This window comes from Procambarus clarkii, chromosome 81 (assembly GCF_040958095.1).
Source record: "Procambarus clarkii isolate CNS0578487 chromosome 81, FALCON_Pclarkii_2.0, whole genome shotgun sequence".
NCBI lineage: Eukaryota > Metazoa > Arthropoda > Malacostraca > Decapoda > Cambaridae > Procambarus > Procambarus clarkii.
Genome location: NC_091230.1, coordinates 20,009,054 through 20,036,454, shown reverse-complemented (window position 1 = coordinate 20,036,454; position 27,401 = coordinate 20,009,054). Strand labels below are relative to the sequence as shown.

At 45.7% G+C, this 27,401-nt stretch overlaps 1 protein-coding gene across 1 annotated transcript in view; it reads right to left on the bottom strand.

Moving 5' to 3' along the window:
* The window catches only part of LOC123748939 (serine-rich adhesin for platelets), a 357,404-nt gene that overhangs the window by 171,383 nt on the left and 158,620 nt on the right, over nucleotides 1–27,401 (bottom strand). The window contains 4 exon segments of the mRNA XM_069315267.1: nucleotides 2,443–2,547; nucleotides 14,942–14,977; nucleotides 23,520–23,597; nucleotides 26,983–27,202. Coding sequence (XP_069171368.1) covers nucleotides 2,443–2,547; nucleotides 14,942–14,977; nucleotides 23,520–23,597; nucleotides 26,983–27,202 — 439 coding nt within the window.

Sequence of the window (27,401 nt, the reverse complement as noted above, 5' to 3'; positions counted from 1 at the left end):
TCTCTCTCTCTCTCTCTCTCTCTCTCTCTCTCTCTCTCTCTCTCTCTCTCTCACTTCCTCCTTCGAGAAACGATAATTCTTAATATCCTTTCTAATTACCCTTCCAGGCAGGCTAATTATCGCTAACTAGCAGCAGCAGCAGGAACAGGAACAGCATCACCAGCAGCAGCATAAGCAGCAGGAGCAGCACCACCACCTCAAGCAGCACCTAGGTAACCTACACCCAGCAGGCTTCGTCAACTGTATCTATCGTCTTGTCAACCCCTACCATCCCCCCAGACAAAAATGTTCTCCTTGCGTGTGTGAGACAGATTCACCATTTACTCCCATTAAAGGTAATGCACAGATCAAAAGATTGGGAACATTGCTGAGTATGAGAGAAAGAGAGAGAAAGAGAGAGAGAGAGAGAGAGAGAGAGAGAGAGAGAGAGAGAGAGAGAGAGAGAGAGAGAGAGAGACAGGAGGGGGACGCAAATTCAAAGAGAGACAAATTCTGACAAAGAGAGAGACAGACAGACAGAGACAGACAGACAGAGACAGACAGACAGAGACAGACAGACAGAGACAGACAGACAGAGTGGGACGCAAATTCAAACAAGATCAGGATGCCTGACATTAAGTAAAAATAATGAGGAATGAGGGTGGAAGAGTACTAGTGGACAGGAAAGAATGAAGAGGAAGAGATGTGAGAGAGAGGGAAGGAAAAGGGGCCAATGGAAGGGGAGGGGGGAGGAGGAGTGTTGGGGGATTGAACACCACTGATGTCATGCCCCCCTTCCCCCCCCCCTCCCCCTAATCTTACCACACTGCTCTATTTTAGTCCCCCATGTGACAGTCCATCCTTACGCCCGGCATCTGTCTCTTACCTGTCCACTGTCTGTATCTCTGCCCCCCCCCCCTGTCCCTGTCTGTCCCCTCTTACACTCTAGCCAAGAACGTTTAAAACCAATGACTTTGTCCAATTTTATACAATGTCCCCCTGTCCATCCCCTGGGTTTCCGTCTAGTGCCGTTTCCCCTCCCCTGTCACGCCGTGAGAGAGACATCACCCCCGTGGCACTCTGAAATGACAGCTGTCACCCCGTGACACACACACATCACCGCTGTTGCACACTGACGGCATTGCAACGTGTTAAATACGTCATTCCGTCATGCAAGATTGGAACAATGGTCATCCTCCGATGAATATCCTCCGCCCGCCTCGACGAAGCGGGCGGAGGATGTTAGAAAGGGAGAGGTGAGAGAAGAAGAGTGAGAGGTGTGGTGAGAGAAGAGTGAGAGGTGTGGTGAGAGAAGAGTGAGGGGAGAGGATAGAGGGGACATGGTGAGGGGCCCCGGGAAGGATTAGCCATTCATCCCGCTTAAGGCTTTTGTTTCACCAGAGAAATAATGCCAGATAGCTGAATGAAGAAACATATTCTCAGCACGCGTACAGGCAAGCTCTCTGTCTGTCTGTCTGTCTGTGTCTGTCTGTCTGTCTGTCTGTCTGTCTGTCTGTCTGTCTGTCTGTCTGTCTGTCTGTCTGTCTGTCTGTCTGTCTGTCTGTCTCTCTCTCTCTCTCTCTCTCCCGGGTACGGCTGCCATGAGACGTCTCTAAGCAACTGTACACAACGTCTGAAAATATTACCGTATCATAATTCTATTATTTTTCTGACACTTTTCATTCACAAAAGTCATTCCATGGCGAGATATTTCACGATGGCAACCCAGAACAAATATTATAAAAGCAGATTATTACAAACAAATATTATTATATATAAATTATATATAAATTATATTTAAATTTTATATTATACATAAACATTACCTCTTATCTGCTTCCACACGCGAGAAAAGGCGACATGTCTAATTACCTCACATTCCAAGGTAATTAAGATAATGGTCTGAATTAAAACATCTGCGTAGATATTTGAAGATAAAACATGGTAAAACTGGCCTCATGAAGACCTGCTTGGGTGTGTTCGTCCTCCCCACCACCCCTCCTTGCTGTCCCCCAGAAAAGGGGGAGGGAGGGGGAGGACACCCCTCAAAGCTGAGACACACAATCCCCTGCACCCCAGCCGCCCCTTCCCCCCACAACTGCCCCTCACGACCTAATCCGGTCCAGAATGGCTTTTACCAATCTGCCACATTACCTGTCCCTCCGGAGGCTATCGCTGTACGGTGTAGCGAGGGACGACCCTTACACCCTGCGACACTGGTGCTTTCCACCTTATAGCCATAAGAAACCCACGGGGCCAGGGAATGTGAAGCCCCACCTGGTGGTCGGCGTCCTATATGAAGACACGACAAGATGCGAGGAATATACTCTCATCCTTGAAGGCTACAGAGGATAACATTGAGGGTTGTATTTGCCTCCGGAGGACAAGAGATGTCTGTGGGATATAAGACAAGATGGGGGCTGGCTGACGGCGGCTCCTTGTAAGACTTAGGGCGGTACTCACCTCCTTGTCGGGGTCCTTGAGAGAGATCTCCACACAGTATGATAGCTCGTCCTCCCTGCTCACCCTCACCCCCGTCGCCTGCTCGATCTCACACAGAGCCTCAGGCTGAAAAATATATACAAATATATATATAAAGAACAAGATCCAGGATAAGGATTTATAGAAAAGAATATAAATTTATAGAAAATTTAAAAGAAAATATAAAAAGATATAAAAAATATAAAAAAATAAATATAAAAAGAAAATATAAAAGAATATATCAAAGTGTTCAGTGAGGATCCACAAGGTCTTCTCCGAGTACTCATTATTTTCTTCTCCGAGGCTATGGGTCCCTACACTTGCACCAGAGGTGGTACCTCTTTTAGGTTTAAAAAAAATATATATATATACGTATTCACTAAATTATGTCATAATAGAGCTACTATCGAGGGATACAAGTCACACCATACGATCAAATATTCCGGCTGTACAAGGGTTTCGAACCCCGCAATCCTGGACTCAAAAAAGTAATAAACAGTTTTCCGGTTTGCCCAACTCAATAATTCAAATTTCCACATTCTAATTTCGTTGTAAGTCTGTATGTATGTATGTATATATATATATATATATATATATATATATATATATATATATATATATATATATATATATATATATATATATATATTTATATATATATATATATATATATATATATATATATATATATATATATATATATATACACACACACTATAATCCTCATAGTTAGTATAAGTACTACCAAAACTGGAGGGAGGGAATTATCAGGGGAGGGGAAAGCGCCAAGCCATTACGCCTATATATCGCCCTTGGAAGGGATCAGGATAAGGATTTGGGATGGGACGAGGGGAAAGGAATGGTGCCCAATACAAAGAGGATAAGTTGTCTCACAACACAACACAACACGCAACACAGCCCGAGTCCCTCCCGTATGATGTATGATATTAGCCTATTGTAGTTCGTAGTTTTATCCTAGATTTTCATACTGAATATTTGACAAATTAATTTATAAAACAGTTCATGTGATGGTGGCGAAGGTGAAGGAGACAGAGAGGGAGAAGATGAAGGAGACAGAGAGGGAGAAGATGAAGGAGACAGAGAGGGAGAAGGTGAAGGAGACAGAGAGGGAGAAGATGAAGGAGACAGAGAGGGAGAAGATGAAGGAGAGAGAGAGGGAGAAGATGAAGGAGACAGAGAGGGAGAAGATGAAGGAGAGAGAGAGGGAGAAGGTGAAGGAGACAGAGAGGGAGAAGATGAAGGAGACAGAGAGGGAGAAGGTGAAGGAGACAGAGAGGGAGAAGATGAAGGAGACAGAGAGGGAGAAGGTGAAGGAGACAGAGAGGGAGAAGATGAAGGAGACAGAGAGGGAGAAGATGAAGGAGACAGAGAGGGAGAAGGTGAAGGAGACAGAGAGGGAGAAGATGAAGGAGACAGAGAGGGAGAAGATGAAGGAGAGAGAGAGGGAGAAGATGAAGGAGACAGAGAGGGAGAAGATGAAGGAGAGAGAGAGGGAGAAGGTGAAGGAGACAGAGAGGGAGAAGATGAAGGAGACAGAGAGGGAGAAGGTGAAGGAGACAGAGAGGGAGAAGATGAAGGAGACAGAGAGGGAGAAGGTGAAGGAGACAGAGAGGGAGAAGATGAAGGAGACAGAGAGGGAGAAGATGAAGGAGAGAGAGAGGGAGAAGATGAAGGAGAGAGAGAGGGAGAAGATGAAGGAGAGAGAGAGGGAGAAGGTGAAGGAGAGAGAGAGGGAGAAGATGAAGGAGAGAGAGAGGGAGAAGATGAAGGAGACAGAGAGGGAGAAGATGAAGGAGACAGAGAGGGAGAAGATGAAGGAGACAGAGAGGGAGAAGGTGAAGGAGACAGAGAGGGAGAAGGTGAAGGAGACAGAGAGGGAGAAGATGAAGGAGACAGAGAGGGAGAAGATGAAGGAGAGAGAGAGGGAGAAGATGAAGGAGACAGAGAGGGAGAAGATGAAGGAGAGAGAGAGGGAGAAGATGAAGGAGACAGAGAGGGAGAAGATGAAGGAGAGAGAGAGGGAGAAGATGAAGGAGACAGAGATATAACAATTACAGGAAATATAATTAATAAAGGGGGTAATACACACAGAAAAGATAATAATTATTGTTATATAACTAATATTATTATTATTATATAATTATTATGATTATAGAACGAAGAAAATGTTACTATTTTTCTACAGGAATTTATGAAGATTTAATAAATCTTTTAAATACCTTTTAAATACCCCTTTTAAATACCCAGTTCATGTATCAAACGACGATATCAAATAAAAATCCAATATTCTACAAGATATCAAAGTATGGCTAACTACACATCGGTGAACGAGAAACAAATTATATAAAAATTACAGTCAGCCACTAAACACAATCTAGGAGCCGTTTTCTTTTAAGAAGGACTCATTATAACCCGTTCTCTGTAAAGGAACTAGCAGCGGAAACCCCAGTAGAATAGTTACTGCTTGATAAAGTCACTAACGTAAAGATTATAAACTCAAACTGCTAACCTATTAGACTGGTAATCTTATTGGGAAAAATGTCAGTCTGGTAAGGATAATTTTGACAGATTATTAGCAATGCTAACATGTTACACAACGTTTAATATGATTAGCGAAAGAGAGAGAGAGACAGAGAGACAGAAAGAGAATGATCGACAGGGAAAGTGCAAGGAAGGCGGGACATGAGGAGAGACAGTCATGGATGGAGTGGAAATTGAGGTCCTCGCCTTTGACCGGAAAGTTGACGAGCGGCAACGCAAGGCGGACCAAAAGTCGGCCAGAACAGACGTGCAACGGAAATTGAATGGCAAGAACCATCCGCAGCGGGAACTATGGTAAATTCTGCATGATGCTAAATGGAGCTCACAGATCACGTTCAGTATTGCTTGACAACGGCGAATTTGTCGACTAAATTTGTTTTATACGACATGTAGAACATTAACTACAACTACTCATACATCCACAAAAATACAGGATCGTTAAATTAGTGATTAATTCCGATGAGACACGAATGAAAATGAAATTTTAAATGAATCGTAACAAAAGAAAACGAAAGGTGAGAGAAAATGGTCGCGGTTTCAGGCAGGGGTGACTGTCACGAATCTTATTACGATTCTGCCAATTCTCCCGAACCTCGTATTATGTTATTGTTTTCTCTACGTAAATATTGCTGTCAGTTGTATAAGAATTGTGTATATAGATATATATACATTATATATATATAACATAGATAGCTGGGTAGTGTGTGTAAGGTTTGTTTTGGTGGTGGATGTCACGTGAAATTAGCCGTGTGGGCGGTTGACGATAATTGGGAAAGGCCAGGGCGATTGTTGGCAAATCAATTGCCTATAGTTTTATATTTATTTATTCCCATATGTGGTAGCCGTAATATTTCAAGGAATGTGAGACCGGTAATTACAACTCTTAATTAATAATGTTGGAGTTTAGGGCTGACCTTTGTAAATAGAATGTTCACAATGTTCATGCGAACGTTAATTGGTGTTTGGGTAGACGGTTAGTCGACGTTGGGGCTGCGGACCACGTCCAGGGCAGTAGAGTGGCGGCTGCGGTCGAGTGCAGTTGTGTTTAAGCTAAGTTCTTGGTTTTTGTTATTTTAAGCCCATATAAATATTAATTTATCTGGATAGACGATTTTAGTGTATTTATGGCTTACTCCATATTCTGGTGATAGTGCTCAGGTCTCAAATAATTACTTGCATTCTATAGTATTACATGCTGATAAATATTTCTGGCTACTATATATTTAATGGTTGTTAAGTTGTCACCCTTAGCAAAATATATTGTTCTCCCGCTTTTATACAGTGATGAATTATACCCCTAGACACCTATTGGCATGGCAGATTGTTATTTGTTCTTTACACTGTGGGGAGAAGAACATTATTTAGTCTCAAGGGTCGTGACAGTGACCTAGGTAAATATTTCTAACATTTGCAGTCTCCGTGGTGTAGTGGTAAGACACTCTAGGCAGTCTCCGTGGTGTAGTGGTAAGACACTCGCCTGGCGTTCCGCGAGCGCTATGTCATGGGTTCGTATCCTGGCCGGGGAGGATTTACTGGGCACAATTCCTTAACTGTAGCCTCTGTTTAACGCAACAGTAAAATGTGTACTTGGATGAAAAAACGATTCTTCGCGGCGGGGATCGTATTCCAGGGACCTGCCCGAAACGCTACGCGTACTAGTGGCTGTACAAGAATGTAACAACTCTTGTATATATCTCAAAAAAAAAAAAAAAAAATTAATGACGTGACGGGATGCTTGACGAAGACATAAACAACACACAAATATGCCATCAATATACTTCATGAAGGAAACAAATGAAGTCTTACTCTCTACCTGTATTGTGTCAAAGTCTACGGGCACAACACCCCATGTTTAACTGTTACATACATTATACATACAGTACACATAATATTAATGATATATATATAAATTTATATTACAAAATACAAAAAATATAGGGGGTGGTAGGCGACGACAATATGTGAGTGTACGTGGCTGCCCCACAAGGCTCCCCTGGATGCTGCATATCATCGTCTTCGAGGTCAAGGGTCCCTACAAACGCAACCAGAGGTGGTACCCCCTATATATTAAAAAAATTATATATAATATGTATATAATATATACATATAAATATATAAAATATAATAAAAAATTATATTATGAGAGAGAGTGAGGGGGGGCCTAGTTTAGTGCCTTTGTGAGGGAGTGTGCAGAATGTCAGGAGTTGATAGTTCAATCCCCGTGTCTCTCCGAGGCTGTGTAATCAACTCTGAGGCCTGGCAATCTAACCCGGGGAAAGGCTGGAGAGAGAGAGGAAAGTTGCGACAGAGAGAGAGAGAGAGAGAGAGAGAGAGAGAGAGAGAGAGAGAGAGAGAGAGAGAGAGAGAGAGAGAGAGAGAGAGAGAGAGAGAGAGAGAGAGAGAGAGAGAGAGAGAGAGAGAGAGAGAGAGAGAGAGAGCATGGACAAAACGAAGAAGGGCCAGTCATATTCCACTTATGGAATATGACTGGCCTTGAAGCACCCAAGGCCTCCTTTTATCAAAACAACAGAACGGTACCGTAGGTGGTCCTGGCACACCTCCTCCTCCTCCTCCTGCACCCTGGAGGCAGCACCCCAGAGACACCTCGAGTGATGTAAGTGTGTCCCAGGTGGGGTAAGTGTGAGCTCTCTATCTTACACTACTCCCCATAGACACTTCCCTCACCCAAAAACTCCCTCGTGGCCCATTATCTGATCGAAACTATTGTTTTGCCTTTTGATATTTTGGACTTTTTAATGATTACATTGAGGCACACTCGCAACTATGTTAGTGCATAAACATACTCTTTACTGCATATATTTCACGTGCACGTACACACACACACACACACACACACACACACACACACACACACACACACACACACACACACAGAGGGGCCTCGTAGCCTGGTGGATAGCGCGCATGACTCGTAATTCTGTGGCGCGGGTTCGATTTCCGGACGAGGCAGAAACAAATGGGCAAAGTTTCTTTCACCCTGAATGGCCCTGTTATCTAGCAGTAAATAGGTACCTGGGAGTTAGTCAGCTGTCAGGGGCTGCTTCCTGGGGTGTGTATGTGTGTGTGGGGGGGGGGGGAAGGAGTTGGTAAACAGTTGATTGACAGGCGAGAGGCGGGCCGAAAGAGCAAAGCTCAACCCCCGCAAACACAACTAGGTGAATTCAACTAGGTGAATACACACTCCTAGACCCACATTCGTTAGGTCGTGAACTATCGCACTTTTCAAACTGCAGCAAAAGCCTTTTTTTTCAAGTCTGAAAGCTTCGAAACTCTTCAACTTCGGAAATAAAATATATCCAGCATCAGTACAATCTGTGCGCTCCAAAAGGGATGTATAGGTTTCGTAAGATGCTGCGTAAATGCTCGATAAAACCTGGCCCTGCAAGTTACTCATGAACCCTTATGTCGTGCATAAAGTTGTTGTGATATTTTAAACCGCAAAACCATTATTATTATTTTTTGTTTACAATTTTCCGAACTTGGGAAAGTTACTCCTTACATCTGGTTTTCTATTAAGACGGAGATTGCGCCTTGACTTTAACCGTAAACTCAAATAAAATGCCCAACATGTCATTTTCGCCACCATTTTCTATCACGAGGCGCAATTATGCCCATAAATAACAGATCCGAAGCACCAGCAGAACACAACAGAAACTCTATAAGTTACAGAATGAATTCTCATCAACATATCGCCCACAAAATTCAAATATGGCAATTAGCCATTTATAGAATGGGACTGAGTACTCGGTACTTTACTGACGGGAGAAAAGAAAGACTCATTAGGCTCCTCTACCGTCTCCTACCGTCTTCTTCAGCACCGGTGCCAAGCCAAGTGGCCCCCTCTGGCACTCTCTCGCTAATCACATCCCAAAGGAGAAAGTCACCCATATAACGCCTAATGGCATCACCAATTTCTTGACGCCCAATTTGCTGGCTCCCATAAAGATGGGTAGGTGTGTACGGAGGAGGTTCCAGGTGTGTAGGGAGGGGGTTCCAGGTGTGTACGGAGGAGGTCCCAGGTGTGTACGGAGGGGGTTCCAGGTGTGTGCGGAGGGGGTTCCAGGTGTGTAGGGAGGGGTTCCAGGTGTGTAGGGAGGGGGTTCCAGGGGTAGGTGTGTAGGGGAGGGGGTTCCAGGTGTGTAGAGAGGGGGTTCCAGGTGTGTAGGGAGGGGTTCCAGGGGTAGGTGTGTAGGGAGGGGGTTCCAGGGGTAGGTGTGTAGGGAGGGGGTTCCTGGTGTGTAGGGAGAGGGGTTCCAGGTGTGTAGGGAGGGGGGCTCCAGGTGTGTTGGGAGGGGGGGTCCTAGGTGTGTAGGGAGGGGGTTCCAGGTGTGTAGGGAGGGGTTCTAGGGATAGGTGTGTAGGGAGGGGGTTCCAGGGGTAGGTGTGTAGGGAGGGGGGTTCCTGGTGTGTTGGGAGGGGGGTTCCAGGTGTGTAGGGAGGGGGGGTTCCAGGTGTGTAGGGAGGGGGGGTTCCAGGTGTGTAGGGAGGGGTTCTAGGGATAGGTGTGTAGGGGAGGGATTCCAGGGGCAGGTGTGTAGGGAGGGGGTTCCAGGTGTGTAGGAAGGGGGTTCCAGGTGTGTATGGAGGGGGGTTCCAGGTGTGTACGGAGGGGGTTCCAGGTGTGTACGGAGGGGGTTCCAGGTGTGTACTTAGGGGGTTCCAGGTGTGTACGGAGGGGTTCCAGGTGTGTAGGGAGGGGTTCCAGGGGGTAGGTGTGTAGGGAGGGGGTTCCAGGGGGTAGGTGTGTAGGGAGGGGGTTCCAGGTGTGTAGGGAGGGGGTTCCAGGTTTGTAGGAAGGGGGTCCAGGTGTGTAGGAAGGGGGTTCCAGGTGTGTACGGAGGGGGTTTCAGGTGTGTAAAAAGTGGGTTCCAGAGATAGGTGTGTAGAGGAGGGGTTCCAGGGGTGTAATAAACCTGCCCAAATGTCTCGCCCCGCCTGAGAATCGAACCCAGGACCAGGTGGTTGTGAGCGGAATGCACCAACCAAGGTAGGAGATGGGGGGAGAGAGGCAGGGTAGCAGGCGTCGAAAGCCACCAGCGAAACAAAGGTCCCCTTGGAGGGTAAAACACTGAACAACAACAAAGTTGACCTGTCGTTGTTGTTGTTAAAGATTCGCTACCTGGAACAAAAAGTTCCAAGTAGCACGGGCTATGGTGAGCCCGGTTGACCTGTCATAAACTCGAACATAAAGCAACTCCAGTGTGACCAGGATATGAGCCTCTCACAGGCGCCTGACGGTGGCGTTAGGTCGCCCGGGGTCACTGGAGGTCAGCAAGGTCACTAGAGGTCACCCAAGGCAGTGACTGGTCAATGTTATCATAGATAATAATAGATCAATTCGATATAGGGTGATGTAAGTCACTCATGACATACTAGTAGGGTAGATAAACTGTTTAACACGGGAGGGACGCGAACAAGGGGACACAGGTGGAAACTGAGTACCCACATGAGCCACAGGGTCGTTAGAAAGAACTTTTTCAGTGTCAGAGTAGTTACGGATGGAATACATTTGGCTGTGATGTGGTGGAGGCTGACTCTATACACAGTTTCAAATGTAGATATGATAGAGCCCAGTAGGCTCAGGAATCTGTACACCAGTTTTTTTTTTTTTTTTGCAGGGATATTCCTGCGCGTGTACACAAGTTGATTGACAATTGAGAGGTGGGACCAAAGAGCCAGAGCTCAACCCCCCATAAACACCAACCAACGCCTAAAGAGCGAATTTTTTCGAGTTCGAGACCTGACCAGAGTTGGATTCTCTAAGCATCGTTTCAAAAGTGTAGGTCCTCGTTCACTTATCAGTAATAAATCACGATCCACGGACGACCAGGAGAACAAGGCTTAACATGAACCACGGGAAGCTCCCCGCAGTCGGGGACCAGGAGATATACCAGTCGTATAGTCATATACAAGTATAAGTAACTAAATAAGGAGATTGAACGAGAGTAAGCGAGCCAGCGAGTGCCCCAGGACACGCGTCACAGGGCACGTCTCAGGGGGAGGGGGGGTCATGGCCTTACCATGACGTTTAAGGCGGCTCCTCTTTGCCTGTCACGCCCACTTGTCACGCCCACTAAGATAAACACCCTTAAATACCTATCATAACCCCCCCCCCTCACACGCCTTTAGCTCCCAGAAATCAAAATTCACAAATCACAATCCTGAATATATTTATGCATGTATGTGTAATTACCTAAGTGTAGTTACAGGATGAAAGCTACGCTCGTGGTGTCCCGTCTTCCCAACACTCTTTGTCATATAACGCTTTGAAACTACTGACGGTCTTGGCCTCCACCACCTAACTTGTTCCAACATCCATGATTGTGTGTGTGTGTGTGTGTGTGTGTGTGTGTGTGTGTGTGTGTGTGTGTGTGTGTGTGTGTCTATTCACCTATTTGCGCTTGCGGGGGTTGAGCTCTGCTCTTTCAGCCCGCCTCTCAACTGTCAATCAATCAACTGTTAAGTACTTCCCCCCCCCCACACACACACCAGGAAGCAGCTCCGTAACAGCTGTCTAACTCCCAGGTACCTATTTACTGCTAGGTAACAAGGGCACTCAGGGTGAAAGAAACTTTGCCCATTTGTTTCTGCCTGGTGCGGGAATCGAACCCGCGCCACAGAATTACGAGTGCTGCGCGCTATCCACCAGGCTACCAGGCCCCAATGTGTGATGGGTGGTGGTGACGGGTGGTGTGACGGGTGATGTGACACCCACAGGTGGTGTGACGGGTGGTGTGACACCCACAGGTGGTGTGACGGGTGGTGTGACGCCCACAGGTGGTGTGACGGGTGGTGTGACGCCCACAGGGGGTGTGACGGGTGGTGTGACACCCACAGGTGGTGTGACGGGTGATGTGACACCCACAGGTGGTGTGACGGGTGGTGTGACTCCCACAGGTGGTGTGACGCCCACAGGGGGTGTGACGGGTGGTGTGACACCCACAGGTGGTGTGACGGGTGGTGTGACACCCACAGGTGGTGTGACGGGTGATGTGACACTCACAGGTGGTGTGACACCCACAGGGGGTGTGACACCCACAGGGGGTGTGACGGGTGGTGTGACACCCACAGGTGGTGTGACGGGTGATGTGACACCCACAGGTGGTGTGACGGGTGGTGTGACGCCCACAGCAACAATCATCCACACTGTATGAACATAACGACACACCAATCCTGGGCAGGGCAGGGCTGGAGGCGGCCGCGCCCCTACGACAATATTTAGCCACGAGACGACAAGATGGGCCGAGGTAGAGAAGATGGGAAGAGGAGGAGGGAGAGACAAAGGAGGAAGGAGAAAACGGAGACAGACACAAGGAAGACAAGGAGGGGGGGGACCATAATAAAGTATGGTCTTGGTTCCCCTAAGATATTTACGCCTAACTCAGCAGATATAACTATGTGAATTCAGAATTCTAACTTTTAATGTTAGTATTTACCCTACGGGGAGCCGGTCGGCCGAACGGACAGCACGCTGGACTTGTGATCCTGTGGTCCTGGGTTCGATCCTAGGCGCCGGCGAGAAACAATGGGCAAAGTTTCTTTCACCCTATGCCCCTGTTACCTAGCAGTAAAATAGGCACCTGGGTGTTAGTCAGCTGTCACGGGCTGCTTCCTGGGGGTGGAGGCCTGGTCGAGGACCGGGCCGCGGGGACACTAAAGCCCCGAAATCATCTCAAGATAACCGTTCGACGCCCTCAATTGATTTCTTAGAAATAATTGAACCATATCTTTACTATTTGTTTTACAAGTCAGGAGAAAGAGTAGCTGCTCCTGCCTTGCTGGTTGCTGATAAGACTCGCAACAGATATTGCAATCTTGCAAGGCCTTGATGATTAAGACTTTATAATGGTCCAAGACGGACCGAAACGTCGTGGTCTCATGGTCTTCAGGTGTGTGTGCTTTGGTCACCACATCTTCAGCCAGGGTATTGTAACTCCTCGTCTGCTCGGGAAGGCACGGGTGCACTCTCCAGCTCTTTGTTATTGTTATACCGCTACTCAGAACAAGCTCCAAGGAGCACGGGCTATGGTGAGCCCGTAGCTTACCTGGCACAGGAGCGGGGCAAGTGCTCTCCCGCTACTCGGAGATCATTATGAGTGATTGAGGATGACAGCTAATTACTGATGACTGATGAAGATTAAGCCACCCAAAAGGTGGTACGGGCATGAATAGCCCGTAAGTGGTGGCCCTTTTGAGCCATTACCAGTATCAATAGATGATACTGGAGATCTGTGGAGGTGCGACTGCACCCTGCGTGACGGGAGATGTCTCCCCTACAGCTAATTAGGTAAGGTGACGTCTTCATACTGTCGTACCCTTCCTAGTTATAAGATGCTCTCCTCTTGTTAACCCTAACAATTGGTAACGACCGTTGCCAACGATTCTAACTTCCCTAACGGTCAATAACGATCATTATTATCTGTAACTAATCCCGGCGATCCGTAACGTTTAGCAACGGTTAAAAATATAATGTATCTGCTAACTAGAAGGTCGTATGTCTCCGAACAACGGTTACCAACGGCTAACATCGGCACAATCATGACTATATTACCTTTGAGCACGATATACCAACGATCAGATACCACTACGATCAATCAGATACCACGACCAGCCAGCTATCAGATACCGCGACTCAGAGCGAGACTCACTCTGTACCGAGAGTTGAAATGTGCAAATCGTCAGCACAGGCGCCATCTGTTGGCAAGGGAAGGAACTAAAGTCGAGATGAATCCTGCGCATCTGAGCATCGCCACACGAGCCGCGGCGGAATGCGCCGCTGAAGACATCATCGGAAACTTTCAGCATCCCTCCCAAATGGTCTCCCAGGAGATGGTTGCTGGAGGGATCTTGCTAATGTCATACGGTGCTTCCCAGAAATGTTCAAGGGGCATTGTAGAAATGTCATAGAGGCATTACAGAAATGTCATAGAGGCATTGCAGAAATGTCATAGAGGCATTACAGAAATGTCATAGAGGCATTACAGAAATGTCATAGAGGCATTGCAGAAATGTCATAGAAGCATTGCAGAGATGTCATAGGGGCATTGCAGAAATGTTATAGGATATGCCTTTGGATATTTAACGGTATATGCCTGGAATATTATGGAATATGCATAGGCTATTACGAAGATATGCCTGGGGAAACAACTCGAGACGACCTCCAATATTACGTATGCATACCTAGCATTCTTTGAAGTATGCCTGAATTTCTACGGAAGGGGGGGGGGGATCCCTCTTACAACATGGGTTATGCCTCGAATACTATGGGAGTTATGCCGGAAATACTATGGAGATATGGGGGTGAAAACTGTTAACCTCATACAAAGTTTCCAGTGGAGCATACATGTCTATATAATTTGAGAACAGTATATCAAAAATATACACAATAAGCTGTATTAATCAAGGAAATGGAGCCAGGTATGAACAGTATGGCCCACACACCTGGATTAAACATATGAAACAGAGCAAGAATACTTTTAATAAATAAGAATAAACATATCAGAATAACATAAATCTTAACGATACAATTACCTGCTTTGATCAAGGTAAGAGATGGGCCTCCTTAAACTATTAAAAAAAGCATAGGCCTACCTAAACCACACAAGAAAATAGGCATGCCTAAAATAGGTACCAGTTAAACAGACACAACACCAAAAAATAATTACACAAAAAATGGCATATAATTAAAATGATTGTAATTAATCTCATAGCACTAAACTACCCAATTACAGTCAAACAAGCAGAAGCCAATCACCAAAACCCAGATGTAATTCCATGTCCCAAAGCAAACGACATTCCACCATCAAAAATAAATTGGTGTAAAACTAAGGGCCAAACTACCAATTAGCAAAGATATATAGATATAGATATATATATAGATATAGAAGATAGCACATACCAGGACGGAGGAGCCACAGAGGTGGACAGCATAGACCTGACATAGAGGAGGACATGTTTAGAACATCAATGGTTGAAAAGTGCACTAGGATAACATGATAGCATGATAACAGCATGATAACATGGGAGGCGTGATGTAACAGCATGATAACATGGAGGCATATAACAGTATGATAACATGAGGGCATGATGTAACAGCATGATAACATAGAGGCATATAGCAGTATTACAACATGGATATTGGTATAACAGCTAGTATGATAACAGGTTATGCATGATATACCAGCTAGAATGTTAACATGGCGACATGATATAACACTCAGAATGATAACGTGTATCCATGATATAGCAGTATAACAGAGGCATGGTATAACGGCCACACTGATGACATGAAGGCATGATATAACATCAAATATAACACAGAGCCATGATAAACAGTATGATAACATGGAGACATGATATAACAGCACACCTAACATAAAGACCTATGAGATAGCGGCTAATATAACCAGGCGGCGTGATAAAACAGCTCCTACGATATCAATAGCTATCGTAACAATCAACTACCCTCCCCGATAGCCTGCACGTGACGAAACTACTGACCAACGATAACATCATACGATAACGGGATATCGTTGGGCCAGGCGGCGGCAAGGCGTGCCCAACCACTTCAACCAAAGGATATTATTTTCTACATTTTAATCCCCTCCCAATGCACGAATTAGTACGAAAAGGCAGCAGGGTCACGAATATCCCCCTCTTCAGTGCCACGGCTGGTGAGGTTAGGGGGGGTGATTGGGTGCGTGCGTCTCTGGCTACGTTTAGAACGCTGTTTTTTGCACGTTTGTGATCTAAGAGAACGGGGGGTGGGAGGGGTGGACGATGCTTATACATTGATCGGAAGTCCCCCTGGTGTACCGGTGATCACATTACTCTATAATCCTCTTCGTCGCACTGGTTGACATCACCAGGTCCTTCCTGGCCCCCCCCCCTTCTTACCTGTCGTAGTGACATCATCTTTGGCGCCTGCGCCACCCCCAGTACATATGTCGCAGTGACTTCGTCGCTACCAGCCACATATCCTCAGGAGAGGCATCCCCCTCCCCCCCCCCCGGAGGCTGAGTGGGGGGAGGGGGGGGGGTGAAGGGAGGTGATCAGGTGTACACTAAATCTTCCCCCTTCCCCCCCCCCCTCAACCATCACCACCACTTAAGGCTGCAGTTATCACTGGTCAATATCAAGACACTGGTCAATACCTCCTCTCCTGCATACTCACAATCCCCTCACTCACTCATTCCCCCACTCACCTTACTCATATGAGACACTTTCATACATTTTTCACTCAGCCTAAACATACACACTAACATGTCCCCCCTACCACACACACATATACATACACACCACTCCCTATATATATACATTCATACATACACATCCCTCTACACACACACACACACATATATATACATCTCCCACAAACACAAACATATCACACAGACGGTAGCATCTGAAACTCCTTGTAAAACACACGTGGTGTTTAAAAAGTGGTAGTAGTGTTGTGCACAACTTTCAATTAAAAAAAATACATCAAAATATTACATTGTATTTGTATATATATCGTGTCTTCATTTAGTAGTGTCAGGAATTTATTATTATTATTTGCAATGGGGACAGGATTTAAGGGTCTTAATCGCCAGCTAGCTTCGTTAATTGGACAAAAGTGACGCCATATACAGGTTGTTTACTGTCCCAATTACCCATTATCCCCCATTATCTACTCCTTCAACTCGCCACCAGCCTCTCGCCTCATCACCTGAGCCTCAACTCATCACCTCATTACTTACGTGCCTTTCAACAAACTGCCATCATCAGATGTGGTCGACAACCTCACGGCCTCCACGCCCTCCACCCCACCACTACCCCCATCCCCTTGTCCGATCACAAGCACGTTCCCAATCGTCCGATCACAAGCACATCCCCCCTCGTCCGATCACAAGCACATCCCCCCTCGTCCGATCACAAGAACATGCTATCTAGACCGATCATTATTACAGTCACAAGCACAGGAACGTTCAATCACAAGTACGCACCAGGCGAGGCACCAGTCTAGTTACAAGTTGACTGGCCACCTAGTTACTGAGGTGACTAGCACGGGGCTGGGTGCTAGGCCAGGGCGGCTGACTCCACACACACACACACGTGGAGAGTCGCGCGCTGCTCTGTGGCGCAGAGCAACACGCCTCACCCCCCCCTCCCACACACTATTCATCCCACCTCACGCCTCCTCCTGCCTCACGCCTCCTCACACCTCACAGGCCCCTCACAACACGCCAGACGGGGAAATAAACCAGCGCATTTGGTCACGTCATTCACGAAACGACTTCCGGAAAGATATACAAAGCAGTTATGGCCCTTAGAAAGGTAGCAGCTGCTTTACATCGCGGCCAGTTAGACCTGTCACAGAGTGGAGTGAGTTACGCTGTTTCTCGGGGAGATGGGAAGATGGGAATAGGGAGAATAAGAAGGACGAAAAGGGAAGACCATGGACAAAAGAAGATAACATTGAAGAGGTGAGGAAGAGAACAGGGATGGATGGTAAGAGGAGGAGGGAAGAGACAGAGAAGGAAAGAGAGGTATAGAGGAAGAGGAGAGCGCTCTGTGTAAGCAGGTCCTTGAGGACTATAGCGTTGCTGACGAAGAATGAGTCTGAGGGAGAGAGTCAGTATGCTGGTCCTCGTGTGGAGTGTTAGCACAACCCTCGTTCCGCCCACGCCCTCTCCACCACACGCCCCCACCACCACACACGCCCCCTACCACCACAACACCCTTGCAACCAACTTCCACCACACCATCACACACACACACACGCACGCAATCAAGATAATTAACCTTCCCCAACCCTTACTACTCCCTAGGCCTACCATGGAGGCCGCCCGACTACCCAGTAGGCCTACCAACGCGCCCCTCACCCCCATAGACCTCTTCCAGCAGCCTTGGATGCTGTCCATAAGTCACTCTTACATCTACCTCCCGCGAGCGGCCTCACCTCATCTCACGCTGAGTCGCCCCTTGCTGCACCGTACATCCCAAAGGCACAGTAACGGTGTACATCATGTGTGTGTGTGTGTCCTCTTACCTATTTGTGAGTACACACACACACACACACGAGAGAAAGAGAGAGAGATACAAAGATAAATATACAGAGAAAGAGAAACAGAGAGACAGACAGTGATACAGACCAGCAAACAAAGGTACAGAGACAAACAGACAGACAGAGAGAGAGGGGGGGGGGAGGAGGAAGTACCACTATCAATACAAGAATCTCTTCCAAACGAGGTTGTCGAAGTAGGGTCGAATCTTGTCCTTCGGAGCAGCTGATTGGCGGACAACGCCAGTTGTCACCAATCCCCGGTAGCCAGGCTCCCTGACGACCCCCCCCCCACCAGCTGACCATTAAGAAATCACGCCGAGTCGTTTCCGTCGCTAACGAGAATGGTCGTCCCCCGAAGTTGCCACTATAAGTGGTCGAATCATCCCCGTATTGCTAAGGGTTCGCATCTCATCTATACCTTGAGGACACCTGGAGTGGGTTCTGGGAGCTCTATGGCTAGACTCACAACCTCTCCAGCCTGGTTGGCCAGGTACCTCCTGCAGCGGCTTGTCTAAATTATTCATGAACGTGTTCACTTTGGTCGTGGCGAAGAGGTCACGTGCTTACTGGCAGGGTATTGTGGAGTGGTCTGCCGGGGCAGACTGGGTCGGAAACGGACATGACGCAGCTCAACCTGCGAGAGGGGAGTGGGCGTGAGGGGTGAGGGGGTGGGCGTGTGTGAGGGGGGTGGGCGTGAGGTTATTGGGCGAGGAACGCGGGAGGAGCCCGAAGGCCCGCGACCCCTCGCCGGGTTAATGGGATGGTCGACCATCTTGACACATGAGGGCCCACCAGAGCACCAGCGGCTGCACTCAACAGCAGGCGTCGAGGCCCTCCAGAAATACTCGCCCCTTTTTTTTGTACATAAAAGCACGTCTTGGAGCTTTTCTTAGCGGTAGTGCTGGGGAGTCCCGAGCCAGACCTCAGCCCTCACCTGTTCAGTCCTCAACTCTCACTAATCCCTGACCGGCCTCCTGCTTAACCCTCACCCCTCACCAGCCCAGCCCTCACCTCTAAAGTTTCACTTCTAGAAACCGTAATCAACTTAAACCTTTTGTCAATTAGAAACCACAAACAAACTGTACAGCCCAGACCTGTACGATACGATACAGCCGCGTCTAACAGCCTGGTTGATCAGTTCAGCAACCAGGAGGCCTGGTCGACGACCGGTCCGCGGGGACACTAAGCCCCGGAAGCACCTCAAGGTAAGGTACTTGAAGACCTCAGCCCCACCCTTCACCCTATACCCCGTGTGGGTACCAAACGTGCCCAGGTGAGGCCCTGCACAACGCAACAGCAGGAGGTGTCCACACAGGCAGGGTCCCAGGAGGGTGGCTGCTTGCTATTATCGCTATTATCATAAAAAAATACACTTTTATAATCAATTATGATAAACACGAACTAACAAGTCATTTCCATTAACCCACCGATAGCTGGAAAATCGGGGCTTAGGGGTTATCTATATATATATATCTAACTTTACCTTTTAAAAAATAAGAGAATGCCTGTCTTTGGCCAAGGTTGGAGGTCAGACGCTAGGGGCTAGCCTCACTAAACTTTGCAAGAAGACACATGGGTGGTATGTGACTAATAGGCCGGTCGTGGTCGGCCACATTACTTCTCTTTAACCACTGCACTGCGCAAAGCGCCTTTAGGCGCTCAGAGAGTTGTGCTTTTTGTTTTTTAATTTGGCTATATTTTAATGTTTTTTAATGTTTTCATTACTATTTGTGTTTTGAAATGGAAATATTTAACTTTGGAAACATTTTGACATTAAATTTACCTGAACATTTGTAAAAATAACAAAAATATGTCCTTGTCAATTGCACCAAGACGTTTTTGCCGAAAATAGGTGAGCAGTGCAAGGATTAAGAAATATTAACTCCTACAGCTACTCCCTGTGATTTGTATTCAGTCTGAAATCAGGGATTTGTTTTCGGTGGCGTTTTGAGCAGAGAGAGTAAGTGAACTAAGTAATTATCAAAAGAAGGCACCAAGTCGGAAAGGCTATGTAGCACAGAGAGTACATGAGTACCCATCTAGTTGTGCTTGCGGGGGTTGAGCGTCGGCTCTTTGGTCCCGCCTCTCAACTGTCAATCAACTGGTGAACAGGTTCCTGAGCTTAATGGGCTCTATCATATCTACATTTGAAACTGTGTATGGAGTCAGCCTCCACCACATCACTTCCTAATACATTCCATTTATTAACAACTCTGACTCTAAAAAAAATTCTCTCTGATGTCTCTGTGCCTCATTTGGGTACTCAGTTTCCACCTGTGTCGCCTAGTGCGTGTGCCCCTTGTGTTAAATAAACTGTCTTTGTCTACCCTTTGAAGTCCCTTGAGAATCTTGTATGTGGTGATTATGTCCCTCTCCCCCAACTCTTCTGTCTTCCAGCGACGTGAGGTTTGATTCCCGTAGTCTCTCCTCATAGCTCATGCCCCTCAGTTCCAGTACTAGTCTGGTGGCAAACCTCTGAACCTTCTCCAATTCAGTGTGTGTGTGTTTGGTTTACTGGATCCTGTAGTATAGTAGTCTACGTCCCCAACACAAAATCGAGGATCCCAGGCGGGACAGAAAGGCTGGGCTCCTATTCTTTCACCTGATGCCTCTATTCACCTAACAGTAAATATGCACCCCAGGAGTTAAACAACTGTTGTGGGCTGCATCTCGTCGGGGACCTCGATAAGCCTAAATAAAGGCTTCCTGTCCCCGACATCGGAAATGAAAATTTTGAAATGTATCAGAAAAAAGATAAGAATCTGGGCGAGGTTTGGACCACAAGCCGCTCTTAAAGTAACATCGGAGACATGCATCAAACTGGCAAAAATATAACCTGGAATGCAGGTCCTGGAACGCAAGTTCTGGAACGCAGGTCCTGGAACGCAGATCCTGGAACGCAAGCCCTGGAACGCAGATCCTGGAACGCAAGCCCTGGAACGCAGGCCCTGGAACGCAGGCCCTGGAACGCAGGTCCTGGAACGCAGGCCCTGGAACGCAGGCCCTGGAACGCAGGTTCTGGAACGCAGGTCCTGGAACGCAGATCCTGGAACGCAGATCCTGGAACGCAAGCCCTGGAACACAGGCCCTGGAACGCAGATTCTGGAACGCAGATTCTGGAACGCAGGCTCTGGAACGCAGGCCCTGGAACGCAGGTCTGAATTGATCTCAAGATAGTAAGATCACATGGCTAACGACTCACTCTCTCTCCAGCTTGGAAAGACAGATCCCTCAAGACCATTAAGGGAGCCTGCACAAAGTGGCACAAAGTGATTCCTGAACCGCCTTCAAGCGTGACGGCGTAGAAAACCGACACTTGCAACCAGACTTGCCTAGTACCTGGACAATGGTTCACTTGAAGTGGCTCGTGAGGGTCCTCTGAATACCGGCCAAATCAAATTTCACAAAGGCCAGAGCTGGGAATTCAGATCATTGTCTAGAAAACCAAACTTGCACATCAGAGCCAACGCAGAATCCGTGGCTAGCAGGTAAAGCTAGAGACTGAACGTGACAAAGCAACCAGCCGCAAAGTTAAGGCAAAATACTGATCCTCGAGAGATGATGATCCTGATGCAGCATCCAGGAAGTTAAAGACGTTGGACATAACCTTATTGAAGTACTCATCCGCCGTCTATGACTGAAGTAGGTAATACTTAGCGGACCAGCCAGAGGCTAAGGGCCTGATAGGGAGTACTCCTGAAAAAAATACACCCTGGAGAGCCTGGAATGGAACGCCCTTAAATGGTAGATGTGACTGACCTGGCACCTCTGAATCTCTCATGGACACGGACATGCTAATAGGTGTTCCTGGAGATCCAGGAACATGTCCAATGTCTGGCCTACAGTCACCTACAGGACCACAGTCATAGTGGTCGCGCAGAAGGATCGGGGAAAGATGGAGACCTTGTACAAGGTTCAGTCTCTTCTTCGGTGAATTCACCTTCACCACGAAGAATAGGCAGGACTGGACCAGGCCACCCGAATCATCCCATTGTCCAACATCTCCAGAATGTGGGCCCAAAGGAGAGGGGCAGACAATCTCTGCCGGGAGGGGCGGGAGGAAGGGGGACAAAGGGATCAAGTCCGGAAATCTCTCAGACACCCATATTTTTTGTCCCTTGAAATCTCCCTCTTCTATTTCCTCCGCCTCTCTACCTTCCTCTGCATTTTCAGAAACCCGACCTATGCCTGCTTTCGCAATCGTACCTCTCCTCCACACCTTTCATAGCCTACTTTCATTACCTTTGATACAGGTGCTGTGCCTCTCCAACGACTCCCCAGAACTTCGCAGAACTCTCAGAACTTCGCAGAACTCTCAGAACTCCCAGAACTCATCTCTGACATTCCCTTTAAAAGCCCCTTTGTCACCCTTCAAGCGGAGCTTTGATGAACACTGCTGTCAGTGCGTGAGATCAAAGCATCCAAGGCTCACCCCGAGCATTTTTGATCACATCTGTCACTCGAGACGGTAAACCACATTAATTCACACATCTGTGCGTCTGTCTGTCTGTCTGTCTGTCTGTCTGTCTGTCTATCTTTGGCAGAGTCTATAGATTCCCGTCTCTCCCCTTCTATCTCTTATGACGTGATATCACAGTAACATTCTCGCGTTCCTTTAGAGCCGAAAATCGCATTCTCTGACAATGAATAATGATCCATAACAACTGGGAGACAAGAGAGCATCTCTTCCCGAGGGAGTGTTGGGTTATATTTGGGACTCCCCTCGTCCCCCTGCCCTCACTCCCCTCGTCCCCCTGCCCTCACTCCCTGCTGGTTAGGCTTCAGTGGAAGCCTGGGGAGCCTCGTGGGGTCAGTAGCACTCCAGGTTGCAATATTTATACCGTTCCGTGGTACAGTTGACTACTGTTCGTGTCTGTGAACACCCAGAACACAGGTTCGAATCCCCATCAAGACCCTTTTGAATTTGTTTATTAATACATCACGTTACTGTGAGTTCTCTTATTATTATTAATATTTCTGCTGATTTTTATAGGGTATTGCACAGGACGATTTGCTTTAAATTCAATTCAATTAGTTCTTCCATTTATACATGGAAAAATATATATAGACTTAAAGAAATTTCATATTTAAAATGGTATTCCCGGCATTGTTCCGAAATTCACAATGTAACAAAAACCTTAATACTGCATATATGAAGTTTAATTTGACCTGGTTACATAAAGAATGAAGCCCAAACACGTATCAACTGCTCTTTCTTTGGAGAAAAAAACAGTCAATTTAACTACAGGACTACAGGAAGGTGTGAGTTTTTTATCCCCTAATAATTATAGCTTATTAATTAACAATTATATGTGTACAATTTGAGCCCAAGAAAGAACATGGGGTCAAGATAACAATAATAATAACTCTGTAATATTTAGAAATAAGGATTCAGATCATGCAATCTACAGACCAAGAGGTTACTTACCATGCTATTTCTGATGCCCGTAATTTGACTGATCCCAAATCTTGGACTTATCAATATCACAGTTTCCATGTTGGTGTCCTGAAGAAGAAGGAGAGTCAACGTCTTAACTTGAGGTTCACAGGGCATACTAAAATAGTTTACAAATATATGATAAATACACACTTCAATTTAACTGGATGATGTTATTATTCACTCAGTTAGTTTAGTTCATTTATTATGCACCCCATACCCATCTTGTGGGCGGTAGGGGAAAGGGTTTACAGAGGCACATAATGGGCTGAGGGACTGAAGCCCACAATTCATTTAGCTAAGCAAGTTACAATCTTGATGAGCTAGTTACAAAATGCAATATAAGTCGTCACATAAACAATGGTTCGAGATCGACCTCAAGTCTCAATAAACAGTTTTGTCGAGTGATGTGGAGCTGGACCTTTCAGAATGGGATTAAGTTTAAATGTTGTTGTTTAATATATATGTAAAGTTATTCTGAGCACGTGTCCATGTTTATCTAATGTGGTGGCAAACTGTTTGTGCGGTAAAACATGTAATCTTAAGGTATATCTTGAGGTTATCTTGAGATGATTTCGGGGCTTTAGTGTCCCCGCGGCCCGGTCCTCGACCAGGCCTCCACTCCCAGGAAGCAGCCTGTGACAGCTGACTAACACCCAGGTACCTATTTTACTGCTAGGTAACAGGGGCATAGGGTGAAAGAAACCCTGCTCATTGTTTCTCGCCGGCGCCTGGGATCGAACCCAGGACCACAGGATCACAAGCCCAGTGTGCTGTCCGCTCGGCCGACCGGCTCCCTTAGGTAAGAGAAGATAGGTAAGAGAAATGTAAAAATTTTAACCAAATATATATAATGAATAAAATGATTTTTGGGGTCTAACTTTATTCCACATCATTCTCTCTCTGGAACACCGCCTCTTAAGGTGTGAGCACAAAGGAGAAGTCTTCAAGCAGCCTTATCTTCAAGTGTACCGTCTCCTGACGAAGGTACCTTCTCCAGAATGTAAATATGACAACCTTTTCCGCGGTTTGTCTAAATTCCATAGTAACGAGGTCGACTTTTCCAGTTGTCCATTACGCCATATATATGTACTTTGGTCCTCATCGTTACTATAAGTACTAACTAAACAGGAGGATCAGGCTGGTGATCTCATCAACCACAGTTGATAGATAGTTGGTGGGGGGAGGGTGAAAGGGGGGGAGGGATTGACGAGGGAAAAGCACTAAGCCATTACGACTATATAGCACTGAGAAGGGGTCAGGATAAGGATTTGGGATGGGACGGGAGGGGGAAAGGAATGGTTGCCCAACCACTTGGACGGTCGGGAATTGAACGCCGACCTGCATGAAGTGAGACCGTCGCTCTACCGTCCAGCCCGGGTGCTGTGTTTACAGATTCTGATGAACGAGTTCGGAATCCCCATTATCTAGTTGGACTTGTTAGCTTCTCTGCTTATAGTTAGTAGAAACAGGGTAGTTGGGGGGGGTGGAACAACCCTGGTCATAGTTCTAGTATATTACATCGCCAGGCCATGGACGGGGGGGGGGGGGGGTATAGGGTATAGAGATGGAGGTATATCGAAAATATAGGGGATTGAATTCTCTAAAGCCCTTAGCCTGGGTGGTTTATTGATAGTTCTCTGTCTGTGTTGGATCCCGTTTCTGAAAATGTGATCAGGTTCGGTCAGCAGGATTTATTTTTGACAAAACCATGTTATAAAGTCTTCCCCCCCCCCCCCCCCTACCGAGACTGCGCAGAGTGAGATGGAAAATGATTTATAGTATTGGAATTCTTTCCATGAATTTATACGTGAATGAGGCTAGATGATTGGTCTGTAACGCCTTTCTTTAAGATTGCAGTGACAATTGCATGCAAAATATCCATTGCACGAGAAATCAGGCCAAGTGATTTATTTAATATATTTAGTAATATACATGCACAATATGTGGCTTGGGTGAGGGCTTAGAAGCTAATGAATTCTTCAAGGGAATGTTTGGTTTTGCGCTGAGAGGCTCTATCATCCTCTGGAGGGATAGAGGCTCTATCATCCTCTGGAGGGATAGAGGCTCTATCATCCTCTGGAGGGATAGAGGCTCTATCATCCTCTGGAGGGATAGAGGCTCTATCATCCTCTGGAGGGATAGAGGCTCTATCATCCTCTGGAGGGATAGAGGCTCTATCATCCTCTGGAGGGACAGAGGCTCTATCATCCTCTGGAGGGATAGAGGCTCTATCATCCTCTGGAGGGATAGAGGCTCTATCATCCTCTGGAGGGATAGAGGCTCTATCATCCTCTGGAGGGATATTTATGCCTTCTGACCTTAAGCATAGTGCAGCAATAAGGTCACCTCTTAGTCCATATATACACACCAAGATATATATATATATATATATATATATATATATATATATATATATATATATATATATATATATATATATATATATATATATATATATATGTATATATATATATGTATATATATATATGTATATATATATATGTATATATATATATGTATATATATATGTATATATATATGTATATATATATGTATATATATATGTATATATATATGTATATATATGTATATATATGTATATATATATATATATATATATATATATTTATATATATATATTTATATATATATATATTTATATATATATATTTATATATATATATTTATATATATATATTTATATATATATATATATTTATATATATATATATATATATATATATATATATATATATATATATATATATAACAAGGAGTATATATATATATATATATATATATATATATATATATACTCCTTGTTTAATGCTAATGAGATCCTGTGGGACAAAAAAACAGATGTTTTTTTCATCTATAGGGTTATAAACCCAGGGAACCGCCTACCCGTCGAAGAAGTAAACAATTGTTTGCGTCTGCTACTGCTTTTCGAAATCCAACTTGAAAAATCCTCAGAAAAAAAGGAAGGGGGGGGGGGGATGAGGAAGTTTTGACAAGCAGCCGGCTTCCTGAGGCCACTAGAGAGATGTTGGTTCTCAGGTAAAATCAGGTAAATACTTCCTCTGATACGGTCGACTTTTCAACAATTCTATATGAGGTCAAACATTTCACTCTAAAATAATTTATATATCTGATTAAAGTTCAACTTCATTAATGTTTTTAACTTTTATCTATTTAAAACTAATTATTTTAATACATGTGAGAATATGAAAAAAATAATATTACACTTGAACAACAAAAATGAAGAATTTCTATGGTTACCCATACACAAAATATCGTTTTCTTAAATCCCAATAATCTGATAGAAAACGAAGTATTTCTGATTTTCAGGGGATACCAAGCTGAATTTTCCCTCGCTAATTCATAAGCGTCACTGCACACAATCCCGACCAAATATTTTAACACGAGGGAGACAAAAGGTTTCCATTCTTACCTTGAGATTTGTGGAGAAGCACTTGGCGCCGTAAGACGGGAGCTCGGAGATGATCTTGAGGTAGTGGAGCTTTGCTTGCAACGCCGTTAATTGTTTTTGTCCCGGCGTAGTTAAATTACTATTGATTTTCAAGAAGTGGGATAAGAGTTTTCGGAGCTCCTTACGCTTCATGGAGTCGACTAGAGACGACGGTACGAAGCGTTCTAAGCCACAATCTCTCCTGAAATGCAACACAATGTTTAAAAAAAACACAATAAATAGCAAGCAACTTAAAACACACACACAACACAAGCCACCACACACACACACACACACACACACACACACACACACACACACACACACACACACACACACACACACACACACACACACACACACACACACACACGTTAGACAGTTACTCAATCTCAAATCAC